Source organism: Neolamprologus multifasciatus, chromosome 7 (genome assembly GCF_963576455.1).
Source record: "Neolamprologus multifasciatus chromosome 7, fNeoMul1.2, whole genome shotgun sequence".
NCBI classification, from domain to species: Eukaryota; Metazoa; Chordata; class Actinopteri; order Cichliformes; family Cichlidae; genus Neolamprologus; species Neolamprologus multifasciatus.
Window position 1 is genome coordinate 16771234 of NC_140445.1, and position 22524 is coordinate 16793757.

General features: G+C 40.2%; 1 protein-coding gene across 10 annotated transcripts in view; it reads right to left on the reverse strand.

Moving 5' to 3' along the window:
• The window catches only part of dab2ipb (DAB2 interacting protein b), a 209580-nt gene that overhangs the window by 62683 nt on the left and 124373 nt on the right, over positions 1 to 22524 (reverse strand). For all 10 annotated transcript variants that reach the window (XM_085168636.1, XM_085168635.1, XM_085168637.1 and 7 more), the window contains one exon: positions 18689 to 18807. In XM_085168636.1, the coding sequence (XP_085024762.1) occupies positions 18689 to 18807 (119 nt within the window). The remainder of the gene's footprint in view (positions 1 to 18688; positions 18808 to 22524) is intronic.

Below are 22524 nucleotides of genomic sequence, written 5' to 3' on the forward strand. Positions count from 1 at the left end.
GTGTGCCCCTTTCTCTTTAAGCCACTGCTGTTGACCCCCCCACCCAGTGTTGCTGGGACTGAGAGGAGTGAGAAATGTGTGTGGTGCCAACCAGCTCCAGAGTGCCTACAGTGAACTCAGATCAGCTGGAAGACCTGGACTCAGTACTGGAACTCAGACAGATAAACACTGTACATATGTGGCTGAAGCTCAGCTTTGGCAAAGTGACTTGACTGATGGGGGCCAGCCAAAGGGTTGGTAGTAGTGATGTTGGAAAGTGGGCAGGATGGTTTTGCCATGCTCAATTTAAGCCTGGAATGGTAAGACTACAAGAGGAGAGGAGGTGTGTGTGTGTGTGTGTGTGTGTGTGTGTGGGGGGGGGTTGCTATTTCTAGAGCTTACACTTTGGCAGAGCTGGCACGAGGGAATAAAGGGCTGGGCGGGCGTACTGATAAGGAAGGGCAGCTGTGGAGAGCTGGTTCAGAAAGAGCAACGGCCACTAATCTGCACTCCCCGCACGTCTGCAATGATGTCATCAAATATGACATCACCCTTACCCCTTATACTCCCAGACACATGAGACATATACTTACACACACACACACACACACACACACACACACACACACACACACACACACACACACACACGTGCATTTAGAAAGCAAATTACTGCACAATAGGGTGTGAAGTAAGATACAGTTCCAGCTCCACACCCTTTCTAAACAAAAGCGCTGGAGGCACACTGTTGGCTTTAAAATCACCAAGTATCTCAGCACCCCATGACCGCTTTCAAAACACGAGCTAACAAAATCTTTAAACTTACAAGATAGAAACAATTCAAATGAAACTCCAAGTTAGTTTAAATCTGCAAATGTTGGGACTTTCCTATGGCAGAGATTCTGTCTACTTTTCTGAATAAGTGCATACACGGTAAATGCACTTGGTAAGAAAAAAAAAAAATACCGTAGATAAACAAAAACAACGACAACGGGTTCTTCGCCACACTTAAATGCAAACAGTTGTAATTAAAATTAAATTATAATTTAGCGTAGCCAGCTGTTGTTTGTGGATTAATTGCTCTTTCTTACAGTGAGAGCAATCCAGTCCAGCGATGCTGCAGGAGGAGGGTCATGATGAAACTGCATGCATAGCAGTTAACCGGTGCTGTGCTGCAAATTTTGGTATCCTTCCGATACCATCGAAATACATGGCCATTACTGCCGATACTAAAACCGATGCTGATGGTTTTAAGCTGTAAAGACAGCGCATATAAGGGAGAGCGATCACGATTCAAGAGATGAATCATCAAGTTCCACATTTTACTGACCACTAAATCACTGTGATTTTTACACCTTTTTGCGTATTCTGAAACTTTGTTGGTGAACTGGAACGTAAACCTGCCTCTGTCTCTAAAGCACTTAAGCTCAACTGTTGTTTTTAATGTGCTGTAGGCTATAAATAAAACAAACATGGCGGTCAAACCAAAAAGGTTCAGACATTTTTCATAGTGCATATTTGTGGTATACGTTTTCATTTCCAAAAGCGAATTGAACACAATTCAGTGGGCTACATACTGAACCTAGAGGACTGAAACAATATTGATCCCTCATCACATTAATATCGATTCAATAACAATACTACCTTTGGTATTGATGCTATTAAAATCTTTGGATCAATTCATACAGCTCTACAGAAAACATGTTTTCATGCATTATCTTATGCAGAAACATTTTTATGCATTCCCACTTCCTCCAAAAAGAAGCTAATCAGTGATAATTATTCATCAAAGTCCTGCCGATTTAAACTATGTAAAAATGTTTTATATAACTGTGGCAGAGTAATTGTAATTCCATGACAGTACAGGCGCTTTTGAAGATCAATCTTTTTTCTTAACTGATCTTAATGAGGCCTTTATTAGGAAGGCTTCTGCGTTTATAACTTCCTCTTAGCGGTGCCTCTGGGCTCCTGTCCATTCGTATATTTTACCGCCTCGCTCTATTATCCTATCATCTAAAAATCTACACGGCAACTCCTTTCTGGTTCGCTTAATCCAATTAGGTAAGCCTAAAGCTACCACTCCTCTCTCTTCCCACACACAAACCAATCACTATGCTTTTTTATCAGACCAATTAGCTGCACCTCTAACATGCTGATTTAAGCTCCTGCTGCCAACATTTAACCGCCACCACCCTCTTCCTCAAGACTCCATTTAGAATCTGAATGATCAAATGAGCTATTTTTTCCCCAAGATGCAGACAGATGCACTTTGAACAAATCTTTTTCAAAGGTAGCAGCTGAGTGAGGATGAGAACCAGATTGATAGCTCAAATTGCAAACAGTTCAATCAAAATTAAGTGCTGGGTGGCTAATATATCATCTGCTTTCCCCAAACCAGATATAAACACTTAGCCTTAGAAAATAACGCCGAGTATGAGGATAAAAAAAAAATATCTTTGCAATGCAGCACAGTGCAACGGAATTGCAAACAAAGGCAAAGCAATCCAAAACTATACAGTTCTGAAACACGATTTCAGTCCGAGTGTGGGGAGCGGACAACGGAAAGCCGACAGCTTGAATCAGACGCAATCCAGCTTTACAGTAAGAGCACTCCGAAAACAGTCTTTCTGATAAAGGAGTCTCAGCGTCTGCCTTGCATTTCGATATTTACGGTTCATTACGTTAATATGGTGCATTTCATTGCATCAGCGTGCACCGCACTGCTCAAGTCAGTCTAGCAGTTTGCAAGTAGTTGTAAACAACTAAACTAAAAGAGAAAAAAAAGCTGCTTCACTGTGGTTATCTAATACGGCGGTGACAGGTGAACATTCTGTGAACCTGAAATGCCCATCTGCACTCAAGAGATGGAGCTGTGAGCAGGCAGAGGTGCAAACAGGGTGCTAGGACACTTGGTAGTTAAATTTTTTTTTGTTTCTAACTAGGTCAGACTGCACCATCAGAGCTGAGCTGTTTTTACACCACATATGCCAATCTCCTCTCTTGCTGTCTCTCTTTTGCAGAGTTTAATTCTGTTTGAGCTACGAGATAAATATTGCAGCAATAGTATTTACCAACTGAGTGTAAAGCATGTCTATTAACAGCAGAGGAATAAAAATGTGCATATTGGTTAAGAATAAATAAATAAATAAATATATATATAATAATTAATAATTAAAACGTCAGGCACTGTAACCCTGGCTTCATTTCCTTTCTGTCAAGGGGTTTAATGTAGACACACCCATACATAACGACAGTCTGACCTTGATGAAGTGTCTGAAGGAGGCTCAGTGATTGGTGAATAACAAAGCACGCTGGGAGCCCATCAAGCTTCATCAATGGAGAATCAAAGTTTGAAGTGCTTTGGGCACACCAAGGTTTCTGAACGCATTTTATAACACTTAATTTATTTAAAAAAAATATTCAAACAGCACTTAGATACGAAAATTACAAAAGATAAAACATAAAAATGTTGACCCTGTCAAAGAGGCTGATGTATGAATGGATAAAACGCTGCACAAAACATGGTTTGAATGACTCGACGGTCATCCTAATGTAACACTGTCTGCCAAGTACTGATTCTTTTATCTTTTGGACCCTTTGTTTTGTTTTTTGAACAACTTATGTCTATTCAGAGGTTTTTAAAAAGGCTGGACTTTTTCTTTTTTACACTGATAGAGCCCTGTGCGTCACACCACGTTTAAATCAAGGCAGCCATTAAAAACACTGACAGGTAAAGTGAATAGCATGAATAAGCTTGTTGAAAACCCCTGTGCTCTGCTGGGAATTCTTGGGCTGACATCTGTAATGCACCTAAATATTTCTGCAGACCGAGCACTGCATCCCGCCATGACAACAGCACTTCACCTCAGCAGGATAACACGTCCTGCCAAATCATGCAAATTGCTCTGGAACGGCTAATATGACCAAGAGAGCAAGATGCTAACATGGCTTCGACCCCCCCACATGAGGAATCAAAGTTGTTTTGGTAAGCGACCCACACAAAAGCAGGCAGATGGTTTCTGATGAGGACATAAGGCAGATTTAAGATGGACTGGTTGATCCAAGATTCACAGTAACCAATGGGAAGCTGAGTTTTTTGCGCAACTTACACCTAGGAGAGAAACAGAGCACAAGTTTATCTGACGTCTCTTCCTACAGTTCACTCAGAATTTTGTGTTACTCATGAGATTCTGTAAAATCACGTGTTCATTGCATATATGCGCAGAAAGTGATGCTCTCATAGTGGTACGGATTTATATCAGTTCTTAATAAATAACTGAAAAGCCTGTGGCCAGCTTAAACTAAAGAGAGGAAGGAATTAATGAGTAAATGAATGCTTGCATGTGCACTGAGCAGTCTTTTAAGCGGGATGTGCAGGGCGCCGCTTTGATGGGGCCCTCGGTATTCCTGTCATGCCCAAGGCACTATCCATTACAGCTCATTACCCGGGGAGAGAATAAAAGAGAGTAGAGACCCTTGGTCATGCTTGCCTGAGCTCACAGAAGACCCAGCAGGGTTAAACATCAACCAAGCCACGAAAACCCACCAGCTGGGCAGGTGTCAACAACACAGAATTGTAAACACCACAAGAATTGCTCTTGGGATGACTCAATGAACAATAATAAAGCAACCAACACTTCACAGAAACGTAGCTGAATCTAAATTTGACACGTGCCTATCATAATGGCACCTTTGTTTTGAAGATCATGGTTTTTCAAATTGACGATTGCAATCACTCATGCTGCAGGATAGAGAATGTAAAACATCTGCAATAGTGACCTCTCTAAAATCTACTAGGATTCAGATATTTCAGTTAAAAAGATGTGATAGGAAGTGTGGGTTGAAGACGTGGCTTTTTCTATAAATAAAAGGTATATAAAGTCTGCTTACTGACAAAGTCTGCTTTTCAAAAAAAAGCTCTGCTGGTGTAGACCATTCCCCTATAACAGCTTTCACAGAACCTTAGGAGAACCGTGAGATGACAGATGTGCAGAGCTGGAAACGTTCATGAACCTGCATTTAAATAAACTGTCTGCAAGTGGTGAAAATTCACGACTGTTACTTCACAATGTTACCAAAAAAGTCAAAACACTCGGTGAATACCGACAAATCCGTGTTCTTGTATCTGCTATAAGTAAAACCACAGAATAACACTGGTGTCTACAGGAAAACCGCTGTTCTCTGAAAAATAAAAATAAATAAATCATTGCTCTACACCTGTAGGCAAGATGTTTCACACCACTTATTTCTGTGCACACATGAAACAAAAGTTGACTTTTTGGAAGATGTTATGCAACAACTATCAAATATGGTGGAATGAGCGCCATGCTCTGTAGCTGCTTTGCTGTCTCACTGCCTGGACACCTCGTTATTACCGACGGAATAATGAATTCAAATGAAACCAAGACATTTTCAAGGAAGAAGACCCTGGCCTAAACCTTGGGAAAGAATGGATAAAATTAACAACTGAATAGTCAAATAATAATGAGAAAATTTATGTTTTTGAATGGCCAATTCAAATGCCAAGGCATGACCTGCTAATGGGGGCCCAAAAGTCTAAAATGCAGGTATGAAAAAGGTGATGGATTGCTTTTAACGAAGGTTCTACAAGTCACTGTACTGCTTAATGAATCACAAATTCCTGGTTACTTAATCCAGCTTGTGCTGTGCATGATTATTCAGTGTGTTCAGTGTGTTGGACCAGCATTTTTAAAGGCTTTTACATTGATTTGATCTGTGAGAGTGCATGGTCTACTGGAAGAGCAGTCCAGTAACCAGCAGCAGCCTCATTCAGAAGATTAAGTTTATCTGAGTTAAAGTAATGAAGGTACTTTGAGAACTCTGTGTACCTGTGTTCTAGCCTTGAATATCAATTGAAAACTTGTTCTGTTAGTCTCTCATTGAAACAGAAAAAAGTAAACCACTTGCGTGTTATACTTTCAAAACTGAATAGCCGTGTCTGTCCTTGAAGCAAATGAAGACGAGATTATTTCCTTTCTGATTCATCTGCACCAAAATATCATCGCATGACTCTAAAGTTATTAAAATCTCCATTCTATCTTCTGAAAGAAAGAAGTACAATGAAGTCTTGTAATCATCATCAAATGAGAGGCATTACATTTTGAGATACTATTGATGGCTTCATTCAGTCTGGTTGGGACACAGCATAATACGGCACAGTGGCGGGTGAAGCCTGCTCTGTAAAGCACATTATTACTCTGCTCTGTTTCATCTGCACCAAATCACGATGATGCGTTGTAAATTCAGATGGCGAGAAGGGAAGGAAGCCAAAGACAGAAGGAAAGAGACGCAAACTTTTCCGTCTAATTATACCACTGCAACGAACATAATTAAAGCACTGCTGTCGATTCTTCAGATTTGGCAAAAAATCTGTAACTGAGCATTTGATTGTTGTTGCTACTAAATACATTACTTTATCTTTGGACAGTTTCCAAGCCATTATTCTTCATGTGTATGCACCCACTGTGCACCAAATCATCAGTTAACACTGAATCAACATTTTGGATCACAGAGTCAGAGAGTGCATGAATTAGATCACATAACAAGATAATAATGCTTTTTTTTTTTTCTTATTATTTTTAACTGAAACCTGAATAATAGGAACAATAAACATAAAAGCATGTGAAGGAGAATGAGGAAGGCGGAATATAGTTGGTAAATTTTGCACAAGGTATGAATTAGTTGGTTGGTTTAGTAGTGGGAAAGCCTATCCGGTCGTTAAGTCTGACGTCACTAGCCGTGTCTGGGCCTAAACTCCACTGCAGGTCCATATACCAAACGATCACTATGGCATTACTGAGAGTTGAAAAACTGTCTAAAGTCTTTCATCTTTAATAAAATGATCAGCGTTCTGCTCTACCAGGTGTAACAATTGAGTTTAACATCCAGGCATCCATGAAAATGGAATTTATGACATTTAACGGAGTTAGAAGTTAACAGGAAGTTAGCTCGCTAGCTTCTATCTAAATACAATATAGCATGTCCTGACTGCGGGGTTTTGGAAACAAATTAAAACGTACAGCTCTGTTATCACTTCCAACATAAATGAAGACAGAAAACTAAACAGCAGTGACGTTTGTAGGGTTACTGAAGTTTGGCTAGCTGGTACATAATGATGTGCTACGTGACCGCTAGCGACACAGCTATGTTAGCATAATATAAACAAGCTAACTTTTTTTCCACTCGATAAAAGTTAACGTGAGTGTTCTCGGTGGTCAGGAACAAATGTAATCGCATGGCAGGATGCTGTAAACGAACCAAACTTCAGCCAGGAGAACAACTGAGATAATCCATCCACAATACGAGGTTAGTCATTCATGTACTGCTGCATGGGCTGGGCTGTAGTTACATTGTAAGGTTTTAAAAACTGAGCTTAAATAAATGATTAGCGGTAATAAAAGCCGAGGGAGGTCAACAGTGATCACTGACTGTTTTAGGAGCTTTTTGAGATTAAATAGAAGAAAATACAAAACATTAAACATGTTAACAACACAAAAGCCATATTAAACGCAGACTACTTTAGGCCCGGAAGTAGGATTCGTCACGTCATCACTTAACGACCGGATTGGTGCTGGGCTGGATTTAGTGGCTGAAAAACACTACCAGCCAGGAAGTAAGAGAGGGCCAGGGGGACAAATGAGAGCAATGGGCAATGGGGACAGAAAAAGAAAGAAAAGTGAAAGTCAAAGACAAAGGTGGCATATACAAATTTGTCAGGGGTTGATAGATGTTCAATGCTGGAAGAGCAAGAGCTGAATGTCAGTGAGTGAGTGAGATGTGAAGAGGGGATAGGAAAAGGAAAAAGGAAGAAAGGGAAGGAGCTCGAGAGAAGGTTGGATATTACAGTCAGCCCACTTGGGGAATGTTTACAGAATTTAATAACTCTAAATGTCATCACTTTATTGGATTTATGGATGGATCTCTCTCTCCCATTATGCCGCACTCTTTCCATCATCCTCTCTCTCTCTCTCACACTCTCACAGCCCCACCTGCAGCAGCTGCCATTGTTCACACTACTACCGTTTTATGGAAACATGACAGGGCACTTGAATCAAGAGCTCAAAGGTAAAGCTTCATATAGCATTCATGAAACCACCAAATCACCAAGTGCCTTGTTTAAAAGGCAACAAAATATGAGATCATTACATGAATGTCTAAAAGGATTCAAGTGTCCCTGCTATTATATCTTACAGAGCAATAGCATTATAGACCCGGTAAATTCCTAAAAATGTAGAAATGCCTGTAATGCAGGGCTGTCAAACATGAGGCCCAGGGGCTAAAATTGGCCTGGCAAAGATCTGGCGTGCTGGAAGGCTTTGGAAAATATGAAGGAGTGCATAGGCTTTGAATTTTCAACTGAAATGTTTATAGGATTTGCAGATTCTTCTGTTGGTAAAAACTCCACCTGCACTGCCATTCATACTACACCTTTATGTGGCCTACAATATAAAATTAGTTTGACATCCCTGCTCCCATGAGTTGAATAAAAGTGTGTGGTAAACACAAATTAAATATGTCATTTTATTTATTTATTCATTTCTTCTGAGATATTCAAAGTTTTCTAGAGTCAAATGTGTGGTCGTCTGTCAAACAGCTAAAGCTTGGCTCGAATTGGGCCACGCAACAGGACAATAATCCCACACACGCACACGCACGCACGCACGCACACGCACGCACACGCGCGCACACACACACACACACACACACACACACAAATGTATAACAGAATCGCTGACAAAAGAAAAGAATCAAGGTCTTGTAAAGTCCAGACCTCAACCTGACTGAAATGCTGTGGTGGATTAATGTTGTAAAGAAGAGTGGTCCAAAATCCCTCCACGATGACTGAAAGTAACACAGAAAACAATTACTTCAAGTTATTGCTGCTAAAGACAGTTCTACAAGCTATTGATTGATTAAGCATGCAATTAGTTTTCCCACATGGTTGCATAGTCCTCTGGTATGGGACTGTATATTAAGTACTAGTGAGTCAAAGTCACTATTTTGGTGCTACTATACAAGCCCTAATTGAACACATTTTTATTATGTAAACCCATTTTTATATTTGGTTCAGTATTTGTCCCTTTCTGCTACAGCATCGTGTGTGCTGTAAACATAACTACAGCATATGCAGAGATGAGAGACATGGCACGAAACAGGAAGACAAATGTGGATGTTACAAATCAGTTCAGCTATTCTATTTGTGTGCTAATATTCAGAGCTGAAGTCTGCGACTGATGGGAAAAGAGGCTGCTGTGTTATAAAAAACCATGACTCACTCACTGGTGCCACTGTACTAAGGACTGCAGTTACCCAAACACAAAGACACACACGCAGATATGCATAAAATTACTGGCACAGATTACAAGCACATAATCAAAATCACTGCATTTCAATCAACCCTTTCTGTGGGCAGAAATCCACAAAGACAACTATTCTTGTACTCGATAAGAGGCGAGATAGACAGGAAGAAGGGGGTTAGTACTCTCGACAGCAATAATGCCATTAATGATCTGGGTGCACTCAAGGAAGCTGGGAGAATCATTGCAGTACCTGAAAGCGAGTGTGTGTGTGTGTGTGCGTGTGTGTGTGCGCGTGTGTGTGTGTGTGTGTGTGTGTGTGTGTGTGTGTGTGTGTGTGTGTGTGTAATAATACATTTATGTAAAGGGCGTGACTGGATTTCATGAGATCTAAGATACACAGTCTTGCACAGACACGCACGCCTGTTTGAGTAATTAATGAGTCATACAATATATAAATGACCCTGAAATACACCGGCCAGTGACATCTAACATGATGCAATGAGGAGAAAAGCAGCAGATAGGGCAGAGAGAGTCAGAAAAGAGGGACATGACATTGCATTCTATTCAACCTTGAGGTCTAACAATGGTGCATTTGATGAAATTGATGTAAGTGCATTTGTATTTATTTAGTTTTTAATTTGGTGGCTTTTATTGGCACATATTTTGCACATTTCTGCCACCAACTGTTTACCAGGGAAAGAGAAAAAAACAAAACAAAACACCAAGACAGATAAAACCAAGCATAGCCTGTGGAGTTATTAAATAATGACTTAATCTCAAAGAAGCATTCTTTGTATAATGTAGAAGATCTTAATGGAAAAAAAAAAACCCAAACATATCTGATAATATCAACCGCGTGATCCAAGCAAGGCACTCTGCCGTTACTAGAAACTTTAAAAGCCCACACATCGCAGTTGGTTTGATATTCATCAGTGTGTCCAGGGAAGGTCAGTGTGAATCAGATGGTGGAGCAGCCACTACAGCAGTAAGGGTCAGATAATCTGTGATACAAGAAAAGCATTCGGGGCGGTTCAGAGCAGCGGAGAGCAACAAGAGGCATACAAGGGCGTGGTAAGGTCAGCGCAATAAATTGTATCATTTGCAGCTGTACAGATAACAGCCTGAAATAGAGACCTGCTGGCCAAAAATTGGTGCAGATTGAGAAATGAGTACATAATATTGATTCAGCAGATATATCTGATAATAAGTGTGCACTCAAGTCCAACGCTAGTGATGCACTTTCCACAGCTAGGGTCAGAGTGACATAAATTTTGTTAGAGAGTGTGCACAATACTCTAATGCAGACACCCGTGAGCTTTGCAGCCACAACAGAAAAACCAAACTAGCAGGAGAGGAGATGCTACATAGGTATAATTTGGCTTTATCAAAAAGTTAAAGACGACTGAATGTTTATTAAATTAGAAGGGGAAATTGCCCAGACTGTGGAAAAAGAAAAGTAGGACTTCCTTAAAATGCTTTTTTCCATACTAACCAAATGTACAGGTTGAACTGTCGCTATGGAAGAAAATCCATATTTATTAGGGGTGGGGGAAAAAATCGATACTGTGTAGTATCGTGATATTTTGTTTGCTAATAATGTATCGATACAGGGACAGCAGAAATCAATATTTTGTTACAAAAAAAGGTTTCTGTGCTCTGACTTCAGAGCATGTTGATCCTTTTTCTGAGCAAGAATCCTGACATTCCTTCACTGTCCAAATGTGTTTAACTTTTTTTTGGCAGCAATAAACATGACAGTTTACTTATTTTAATTTAAGACGTGTTTTATTTTAATTAAGTTTAAAACTTTTTTATTTAATGTAAAATTATATTTTGTTTTAATTTACTTTCAAATTCTTCAGTTGCTGAATGGGCTGTAGTTTTCATAAATTGCATAGTTCAGAATAGCTATAATTGTACCAGATGGTTGCGTTCAGTTAAGTTGGACTAGACTGTAATACAAACCGTTCAGTTTGTCAACAATAAAACTGAAATGAGAGAAAGACTGAGTGTGAGACTTTGATATTAGATAAAATGAATATTGATAAAGTTCACCTTTATGTACAGAATCTGAATATTGCAAAATATTAAAAAAAATTGCAATAATATTGTATCGTGCGTTAAGTATTGTGATAATATCGTATCGTGGGATGTATGGTGATTCCTACCTCTAATATTTATCTATTGTCACTCACACATACAAAGCTAGTACTCCAAAGCTGTTTGTACATCTCTTGTCCACAACAGTAACAGAATCCCAAAAGCAAGTATTTTTTCCACAAACAGCTCGATCAGGTGACCCTGAATACTCCCTTAGTAATGGTGAAATATGTCTAGATGGCTGGGGGCTTCCTATTATGCACTGAGCCTTCAGTTCACTCACTTCTTTTCACTCACTATATGTTTATACATCACTCTGCATTTAATTTTTAGTTATTAATACACTAATACTTTATTCCACAGTGTGTCTTTTGTTCCGTCTTCCTCCCCTCACCCTCAACTGGTCGTGAGCCTGGTTATGCTAGAGGTTTCTTCCTGTTAAAATGGAAGCTTTTCCTTCCCACTGTTGCCAAGTGCTTGCCCACAGGGGGCTGTCTGATTGTTGGGGGGTTATTGTAGGGTCTTTAACTTACAATATAAAGTGCCTTTAGCTGACTGATGCTGTGAACATGCGCTAAATTTAATAAAACTGAACTGAAATTGCTTTCTCATTTCATTTTATTGGTACACTGTTTAGCATTTTCATCAAAACAAGTGTTTGAAATGCATGTTTTTCCCTATTCCTGCGTGGGTTTTCTGCACAGTCCAAAGAAATACATGACGGGGGTCACTTGGTGATTCTGAATTGACCGTAGGTGTGAATGTGAATGGAACTGGTTCCAGACCCCCTGCAGCCCTGGATTGCATCGATTTTAAAAACTATGTTTATCTGAACACCAGGTTTTCCATTCCTTTCCCACAACTGATAGCAATTTGTGCACAGCATATTGCAATCTGCAGACGACACATTGCACCTGACAACCCTTGAAAAATAACCCAATTATATGTTAGAGATAATCTGGTATAAGAATTTGTAAGCATAATGAAATACAGATGAACAAATATTCTTTAGGCAAAACAGATAACCTAGAAAAAAAAAACTGGTGCAAGCAGTGTCAGTGTGTGTGTGCACACATCGCTGTGCTTCTGTTTCGCTGAAGATAGTGTGTTCAGTGAGTGTCCACCTATTTCATTTTCAAAGTCCAGCTGCTCCTCATCTGCAGGTCTCTCTCCAGAGTCTGCCTCAGGCTACAATCCCTAACAATGTCATCACAGCTAACAACCCACACAGTGAAAATGTATGCGTGTGTTCGCATGATTCCGTGTCCGCTCCTCGCTGCAAATAGTAATAATTCATGGCTTGAGAAATATCATAGAAGATTATAAAATAATTACTTATACAGTGGCCAGAGAGCTTGCTTGATTCTGATTGGCTGTAGAGAGACCATGGCAACAGGGACAAAGCCAAAGCCATCCATTTACATTTTATTGAAACACTAAGAAACTGATGTTTAATAACTCTAATAAACCAGATGTGATTCTTTTCACCTATTTGGCAAATATAAACATTCTTGCTTGGGTTGCAGCTTTTAAAAATGAAATAAATAAAACTAAGAAGAAAGAGGAGTACGAGGAAAAGGGTAACAATGGAAATCAAATCACAGAAAGACGACTTTGCACAGAAATGAATGGACTCTTGAATTTGAAAAACTACCTTGCCAATGACCTGAATGACACACTGTGGGACTTTAATGCCACTGTCTGTTTAGCCAAAGCTCAGGAAGATTAAAACCTCTGAGACCTATTAATTGTTATTTAGCTGAATTCATGGTCAAAATTCAAGATCCGAAATGTGATGTTCAAAGCTTAAACAAGACAGAAAAAAAGTACACACCAGCCTCCACTAGCCCCGCATCTTTAATTCAGACTGTAAACTCATTAGAAATTGTCCTGGCCTCTCAATACACTCCTTCGCCTGGTCAGAAACGTTGAGTTTGACATTCAAATATATCTGGCTCAGCATGGTAGGGAGGGCAAGCTTGAACTAACCGTGGTATCTTATATCATCCACAGAGATGATGATGGGGTTGAATATGTAAGACTGATGCACAATCCACAAACTGAGCACCACAAAGACCTGGATACCCCACACAAAGTAAACTGAGTGGTTTCATATTTTTGATGGTTTTCATATCATATGTCTATTTAAATAAAGGTTTATCAGATAACTACAGTAATAGGTGCACTGTGGCCTACAATGCGTGGTCCAGCAAGGAGCCAATCGCAGTTCACTTGCCAGGGAACGTGCTTTAAGCAATCAGCAAAGACATTAATAAACATAATGTCTTAATGTGTCCTGCGCAAATCTCTGAAGAACCACTGTAGGTCGGCAACAGTGGTCAGATGATGTGGGTGACAAGCCATCGATGCAAAGGCAGCCTGCAGGCTTACTGAGCTGTGACCGTGCAGGAGAGCAGACGAGGAGAGAGCCACGTTTTGTCATCTTCGTGGATAACGAACAATGCCCCGACAAGAGTTGCCCATTATGGCCAGTCTGCAGCTGTCAAACACCCTCCTTCAAAAAAAGCTTCTTTGTTGGAGTCGCTTATATATCTCTGTTGAACTTTACAATAAACGGACGCGTTAGACGAAGATTAAAAAGTCAAATACAGGAATGCACCAATATAACGGATCCTGGACTTCCTTACACAGAGACACTAGACTCTCAAAGTAGACAGCACAGCATCCAAAACCATAAAGGTGAGTACAGAATCAGTCCATTATTGTTCACAACGCTGACACAACAACTACATTAGAAAGTTTCCCGATAATATTACTGTTGTATGCCACATAAGCAGTCAAGATGAGTCAGCACACAGAAGAGCGGTGAAGGAATTGACATCCTCGTGTCAAACACACATCCTCACCCTTAACACAAAGAAAACCAAGGCTCTAGACTTCTGGCGGGTCAGTTCCGGCCATCACCCTCGCAAATTTCTTTCAATAATTTTGCATGTTATTCATTCGACACCATCACATTTTACCCTCGATCCATGATTTAAACCGTGATTTTTATTACAGACTTACACCTGCTTATTGTTACTATGCTTTTCTGCACTGTGCATGCCTTTTTTTTAGTGGCGCTGCATGCAAAATGCTATTTCATTTTCATGTAATTGCATCTAATGTAATAATGGTCACACATTAGCGTTAGCCGATACCGGCCCATCTGCAAATAAGTTCAGGGCGGAAAGGCGGTGGTTAATATGTTGTGTGACATCACTTTCACGCTGTATAAATGGTGCAAGTATTAAACAGTAATATCGCTTTATTTTCCTGGAGCAACACAAGTAATACAAACAAAACAGCACACAAACTGGTATCAGCCCAGAATATATCAATGCATGCATCCAGTGTCAAACTGTAAGAAGCTTGTGAACGGACTAAAGAAAAACCTCCAAACTAGGGGTTCATCTTCTTTACTTGAGTAAATAATCATCATCCAAGAGTATTAGTCAAACCCTTAGCCGTAACCATGAAAAACTACATTACGGCTTGTTTAAATGTCTCCTCTCGATTGTCAAGTGACTACAGAATAAGTAGGAAAATGCCCGACTTATATTTTATCAGGAATTAAGAGATGAAGTAAAGGGCGAAACAAAGTAAAGGCCATTAATTCCTGATACCGGACGTGTCTAAGAGTGTTATCCCTTACTTAAGAAGTGAGCCCCTTTGATACTATGTTTCTATAGCTCTCTTACCATATAGGGGCACAGCAGTGGTCAGTGTTGGAGATGTTCAATGAATACTAAAAATGCTTGCTGCCTCTCCAAACATTCAAGGCTAAATATATGCACGCCAAGGAGCTTTCAGGCTATAGATTTCCCCCCCTCCTCCTCTTCGCTCTCTCTTCAGTCCATCTCATCATCTCTTTTCTCTCTCCTGCCAGTTCCCAAGCCTGTCTTCTTACGCAGTCTCCCCCGTGGGGCGGGAGCTCTCAGGCTGACAGGGAGTGTCACCGACTCCTCTCACAGCACATTACTCTCTCATTCCGCGTCCCTTCTCATCCTTTTTCCCTATTTTTCACACAAGCACAAAGGCGCACGCACACACATATGCTATGATATCCATTGCCTGCCCAAATAACATCTTAGAAGAGTGTAAGTACCAGAGCAGCATTTCCCCCTTTTTCCACTACATGCGGGTATGTGTGTGCTTGGCTCGGAGGCGCACCATTACACAGCAGTCAATGTGTGCACTTGCAGTTGAGGTCTGCGTATTTCTGTGTTAAGTCAGGTAAGATAAGACACCTCCTGGACATTCCAATTTCCTGTCCCATATTTACCTCCTTTGCTGAGCGCTTTATCAGTGAAACACATAAACGCTGATAGGTTAGGAAGCTTGCTGCTGTTTGAAGAATGGAGGGAAAAAGCCGGGGAGATTGGGGGGGGGGGGGGGGTGAACTGAACAGTGATGAGGCTGAAATGGATAGAAGACATCGAGAATAGAAACACAGAAGTTATAAGAAAAAAAGAAAAAAGCATGTATAAGTGGTAAGAGAATGAGAAAAGACAGCGGGACAAAGAAGGAGGTTAGCTCATTTTGTCTGACTGCAGCAAAGAGAACAGTTCGCCGTGTTCCGCACTGAACAATCGCTAGAGTCCCCTTGTGATAGTTTGACAGTAATGTTAATGCCTCATTAAAAGCACGAAGAGAGGAAGCCACTCCGCTCCCAGTTTTGAAATGGAAAGCAATAGAACATCTCTTCAAACGCAGCACCTCCATTAATTAAACCCCACAGATGGACATCCTGGCTTATTCCCAGGCACACAAAAGATATGTACTGGGAGCGATAACTGTTAGTCATGCATGCATTAAAAAAAAAATCCAGAGTGAGACGAGGGTGTGATTACAGGTCAGCTCAGCTTGGTGTGGAATACTAATTGACACCGTGAGGCAGCGGGGCAAATATTTGCCAAGTGGCTGAACTTCTGAGGAAACTGTGACGAACTGGCCATTATCACAGCTAGAAGCAAAACAATATTACATGTGTAGCGCTGTGGGGTAGAAATCCAAATATAGATATGTGCTGCATAGGCAAGGACTGATGGAAATGCATGCGGGAAATTGTGGTGGGCAGGGTAGGGCTGTCAAAAATGATCACATTCATGTTCCTCTTATGAATTTATTAATACACGACATTGAAACTGTTTTTAAGGAACTACTTTAATCAGTTCTATAAATAAAGCTATCAAATGCAGACTTGTACTGACTGTAACTATCTATGTCTATTTTTTAGAAGAAAAAAGAAAGCAACAGCAAATGTGATGTGTGTTATAAGGCAGAAAGTACATAAGGTGTTTACTTGCGAGCCTTGTGACTTGTTTCAGGGAATAGGTGTAATTTTGCTCCTACAGACAGTGTTAATCATCACTTGCATAGTTTATTGAAAGCTGATCTTTAATGGTGATATTTTCCCGTCATTCTGCCAGCATCCAGAAAGACTAGCATTTGACCCTGTATTTCAGCAGTGCGGCTCCCATTTGGGACCCCTGGATTAGCTAAAGTACGAGCGCGCGCTCACGTCTTGTTACTTTGTTTATTTATTACAGCTTTTAACATTTAAGGTTGTTGTGACCGTGTGACTCGTGGTGTTCTCTGTGGTAACATGAAAGGGTTTCCTCAGAGACAGTCGATGTCTCTTTAATCTGACTTTCATACCAAAGTAATAGCGCAAGATTGGTCCTCAGGCCTCGGGGGTTGCCGAGTGTTGGAAGTGTCAAAAAAAACCGACAGTTCTTCGAGTGGCCACATGAGGCTGGTTTTAAAAGCAAGTCAGCCCCCCTTAAGCGTAGTTTATGGTCTTGCAGATGTGTCTGCGTGCATGTTTCCCTGTGGACCACCCCGGCTGTGCGTCGCTAGAAGTGGATGAAGTATGGGTGTTCAGAATGCTGACTCGAGTACGGAAGCGAGCAACAACACAGTTTTCTGAGAACGGTAGAACTGCAAACAAAAGCTTCAAAGACCTAAAACCACGACATAAAAAGCACAGACAGTGGTTACAGTGGACACTTTTCACAGTGCTTCACTTCTCCTTCTCTTCTTCTCCTCTGCGGCTGGCTGACGGACCAACAACAGTACTCGACTCACTGGTTGTACAGTAACACATACTGTCTCCATCTGATCACAGTGTACATATGCAAACAGGCAAACAGGCCATTTTAATTTGTGTCCATTTCATTGACAAATTTTCATGATAGTTTTTGTCAAGAACCTTTTTTTCTTTACTTTTTGACAAAAAGCATTTGCTATACAATCATGAAATGTACTGACACTTTGGTCAACAAATAAAAACGAGATAAAATGTTCTAAAGAGATAAGATCCAATCAGAAATTATTTTTTTTAAAAAGTCAAGATGAGCTTGGAAGTGACCCAATCAGAAGTAATGTTCTTGCATTAGACGCACACATTTAATCTGCTCTCTGGAAATGGTAAAACTTTTTCTTTGGGAAAATGGTACAAGTATATCCCATATTCCCCTGTTTCTCTTGAAAACTGGCAAAATGTCAACACTTTGGAGGAAAAAAGTAGATACATTTTGCATTTGATGTCAAGGAAAATAAAAAGTTTTATAAACCGTGTATAGCAATTCTCATGGGTAACAACACAACAGACTTAGTCAACTAAAATAAGTAGGGTAAGTCAATGTTTTATTTAGTCTACTGTAATCTTATGATATTTAGTCAACTAAAACTAGACTAAACTGACAGTATTACATTTAAATTTATACAAAAATGACATTTTAGTCAAAAGAATACGTCTGAAAAAGTATACAGCCTGGTGGCAAAAAATGATTTTGGTCACTGCAGCCAATTTTCTCATTTAGAACAACTGTACACATGGTGAATTATTTAGTAAGCCACTTGTTCAAACTGTTAACTGTACTCACAGCCACACTCATTTGTTTTTTTTGTCAACAACAATGTTGCACATGCCTAGGCCTTACTGCAAAACCAAACAAACATATATATTATTTCAGCACAAGCTCTAACATGAATTACAGACATAACATTAAATCCACAGCTCTACTCTGAGCCAAACATATTACTGCACGCTATGACATGACATGAGAATGGAAGGGGGAACAAACAGAAAAAGAGCAAGACATATAGGAAGCGACAGACTGATTGTGGATTTCCCTTTTTTTATCATTATTATTTGTCAGTACACCGACATTGCAATTCAATATGTCAACAGTGACTTAAATAACCTGCCGTCGGCCAAAGGACGGCACGAGAGCTGATATGCGAAGAAGCAGAGCGTGCAGGAATAATAACCAAACAATTACCTGTCATTGTCAACGCTCCTGAAGCCAGGAAGGATGTGTCTGAAGCTGGAATTGCGGTCAAGTTTGGGTTGACTCTTGGTGCGCTTAATGGAGCCCTTCAGCCGTCGACTTAGAAAACCCTGATGCAGAGAAAGACAGCAATAAGACAGCGTCACTGCTTAATTTGGCAGTAAGACACAACATATTAATACCAGGATTTAAGCACCGCATCCTAAATTCAAGAAGACACCAAGTGCTCTGGATAGTTAAAGGGTAATGAATGGGTACAGATATCATATCAAAGCTAGAAAAGTAAAGTCCGTACAAGGTTAGACGCACAAAGCATTTTCCCAGCACAAAGAGACATAAAACTACCAGCATATTGTCACAAAAAGAAGCTCGACTAAAAGAACATTCTCAAAGAGCACACACACAAAAAGAAGGTTGATCATATGCATGAAGAAATTATAGTTTTTCCCCACATCACTAATTATGTGTTTGTGACAAATCTTGCGATGTGCACCCCCCCCGCAGTGTTTCTATTGATGCACCCTTTTATTAGTTTTCTCATTCTTCTTTGTCTGAGTTGTTTGCTTCTTCTAACATCTGCAATCGCACTCCCCCAAGCGCCTCACCATCTCCATGGCAACTGTTGGCTGGCATTAAAAGCGAGGGAATAATGAGACGTGGTGCATAAACAGTATGATGTTGCAAGTTTGGAGAGACAAAAAAAACAAACAAAAAACCTGATTGTTTTATCACCTTTTTGTTTTTAAAGACTTAACTGCGAAGAAACATTATTATAGACCAAGAAAACAAAAAAGGACTGAAAGAAGGTGTATATGGCATCTTTGGGTGAAAGCACAAAGATGAGGGAATTTTAAAGTACACTTGTGTGTAGGAAAAAGTAGTAAACTGGTTAGTGGTTAAACTGATCAGGTGTTCAGGCAGCTGTTTAATAGGCTCAATATCCACTGAGCAGCTTTAAGAAACAAAGTAGTTCAAAAAAACCTAATACCTACAGTGATTTATCTTCATATTCTTATACAAGCTAGAGGCTAAAAGACCTCCCTGCTTCCCATTCACGCCATTAACACACCTGTATAATTACCACCTACAGTGTGAACAGGTCACCCCAGGCAACAGCGGAATAGGGATAATTAGAGTGACTTCCAGACAGCCTGCCAGCTGATCACAGAGGAGCCCCGGCATCCTGATGAAGAACACCTGTCATCCAGGAGGCACTCTGGCCTACGAACAAAGACTTGCTAATGACAACATATTTAAGCTAACGCCAGTCATAAGAATGTTTGTGTATCGTTAGCGGGCGTGTGGTATCCAGCGTCGCGTGGGATAGCCATGTTTTTTTCAAGGCTGAAGTTAGACAGGGAAGTACGGTGACAGCACTACTGCTACTGTACTGTCAGCAGAATGCTGAGGGGAAAGTTTGTACTTTAAACAGCCAATATTCAGTATTCACACAGAAGAACAGTTCTTTTTGAGTGTGCTGTTGGTGCACACTTACCATCCCACAACACAATGCTCAAAGGAAATGGAGGAGCTACTCTCAGCTGCATCTGAATTTCTAGATGGTAGCGAATCAACTGGAGGAAGACGTTTGGAAAAAGGACCAAAAAACTAAATATGAAAGTGCACAGAATCGATTTTAACACCTCAAAGAACCTGATAGCCCACGAAAACAATAGCAAAATTCCCTATGTGGCTCTGGAGGTCCAGTGCTGTGCAAAAGACTCGATGTACCCCTCATTTCTTTGGATTTTGCTTCCAAGTAACCAGACTTTTTTGCAATTTTTTTTAAAGTGGTCTTGAGCAATAATTCTTCAGCTTCTCTCAAGGTCTTACAAAGTTTTTCTTTGGGAATTGGCTGCTGAAAATGAGTAAAAAACTCATTTTTACTCCACTCTTGATCCTAACTACTTTCAGAAGAATGTCAAACTACTTAACAAGCCTTAAAAAAGTATCTTCTTTGTTACTTTGCTACTAACAGTGACAAATACTGACAAATGATGGAAAAACACAACAAATGAAGCGTCAATACATATCATTTGTTGCCATTTCTTTAGCCAAAACCCGAAAAAATTGCCAAAGATAAAGTGTTAGCAGCTAAAAACTGTCTTAGTATATGTGTGCAACATGTCCTTAAAAAATTTGAGGAAACAAATGAAAGACAAAGAAGAAGCGATGCCAATTTATACAAGAACTGGACTAAAAATCCATGGCAGCACATAAAAATTTCCAGCTCTTTGCGATTATTCAAGTGGTTATAAAGTCTTATGTGGTTTAAAGCAAGACACAGCTAATGTGCACAGATATGGTACTGCTACATAAAGAATTATAAAGGCTGTGAGATCCACAAGAAACAGATTACTGTGGGTTGGTTATGAAGTTCTGTTTTGTTTTTTCAAATTAACACCAGGATGAGGGCTCAAACAATTCAGAACAACTGTTTAATATTTATTCTGACTGTGCTATAATGACATTTGAATTGGTTGGACATTTGAATCAGATTGATTTTCTTTTTTGTATGCAAGCCTTATATTAGCAATACCTGGCAACATATGTGCATAAGCCAACAAAGAGGTGGGCAGCAAATGGCTGACGATTGCTACCTGCCACCAATGAACTCTGCTCAGGGGCTATTAGCTAAACGAACGGTGCTTAGTCACTGCTGTTAGAGAGCGAGACACCTGATGCTTTTGACAGGGCTCCTTTTTCTCGATCTAATTCGCTCTTGGTCCCTCTCTCGTATATTATTAGTCGTATAAATACATAATTCATTCATCCTGTGTATGTGAGTGCTTGAGGTTTTATGTGGGCATGTGGTTACATTAGCATAGGCGCCCATAGAATACAATGACAAATATGAGTCAGACACTGTGCAGCTGGAATGCATTTAGCATCACGGTTACCGACATGATGAGAAGTCTCAAAGAAAAGCTAAACGATTTTGACCTTCTGACAACAAAGACGCACCTTTCTGCATTCCAACACACCGTCATTCACAAAACCATGCTTCTTCCTCATAAGCCCTAGAGTGTACGTGTGTGGGGCGCTTGCTACTGTTGATATATTCACAGCTAACAAATTAAAATGCCCCCCTCCCTTCCATTTGCAGAAATAAGTCAGTGAATAGAAACACGTCCCTGCAGGCGAGGTGGATTGATTAGTGGCTGCTCATTTTGTTTTTACTTCTCCCCTTCCCCTGATAGATGGCCTCGGAAGAATGGAACAGAAAGAAAAATAGAATCCAGAAGAGAAAAAAAAGACTGAGAGACGCGCACAAAGCTATAATTTCTCTATTTCACCCTCCCCGGTGTACGCAGACACTGACGTGACATTAAAAGAGAAAACGGAAAAAGAAAAAATTAAAATCATAGAAAAGAAATATAAGACACCGCTCCATATATCAGTTAACTTGTCAAAGCCCTCGCAGAGCAATTAGAAAGGATACAGGTCAGTAGAAGAGAACAACCTATTCTCCCCTCACACTATTTCCTCTCAAGAATGACTGATACCTATATTAACATTAGCTTATGAAGGGGTCAACGAAAAAATTTCAGCACTGAATTTGCCTTCAGCAACTCCAGAGAGCAAAGAAATAGGAGAAGACGAAGAAGCAGAAATAGAGGTGGGACCAGTCAAAAAATTGAGAAAGTGACAGCGAGTGCCTGCAGAAAAGGGATGAGCTACAGGAGCAGGATAAATGGGGAAAAAGTGGAGCACGATGTGGAGGTGGCAGAGCATGAGTTGAGAGAAGAAGCAATAGAATGAAATTAAATGAGGGAGAAAGCAAAAGAATACCAAACGAGTGACAAGGCTGCTGGCGGATGGGGGCT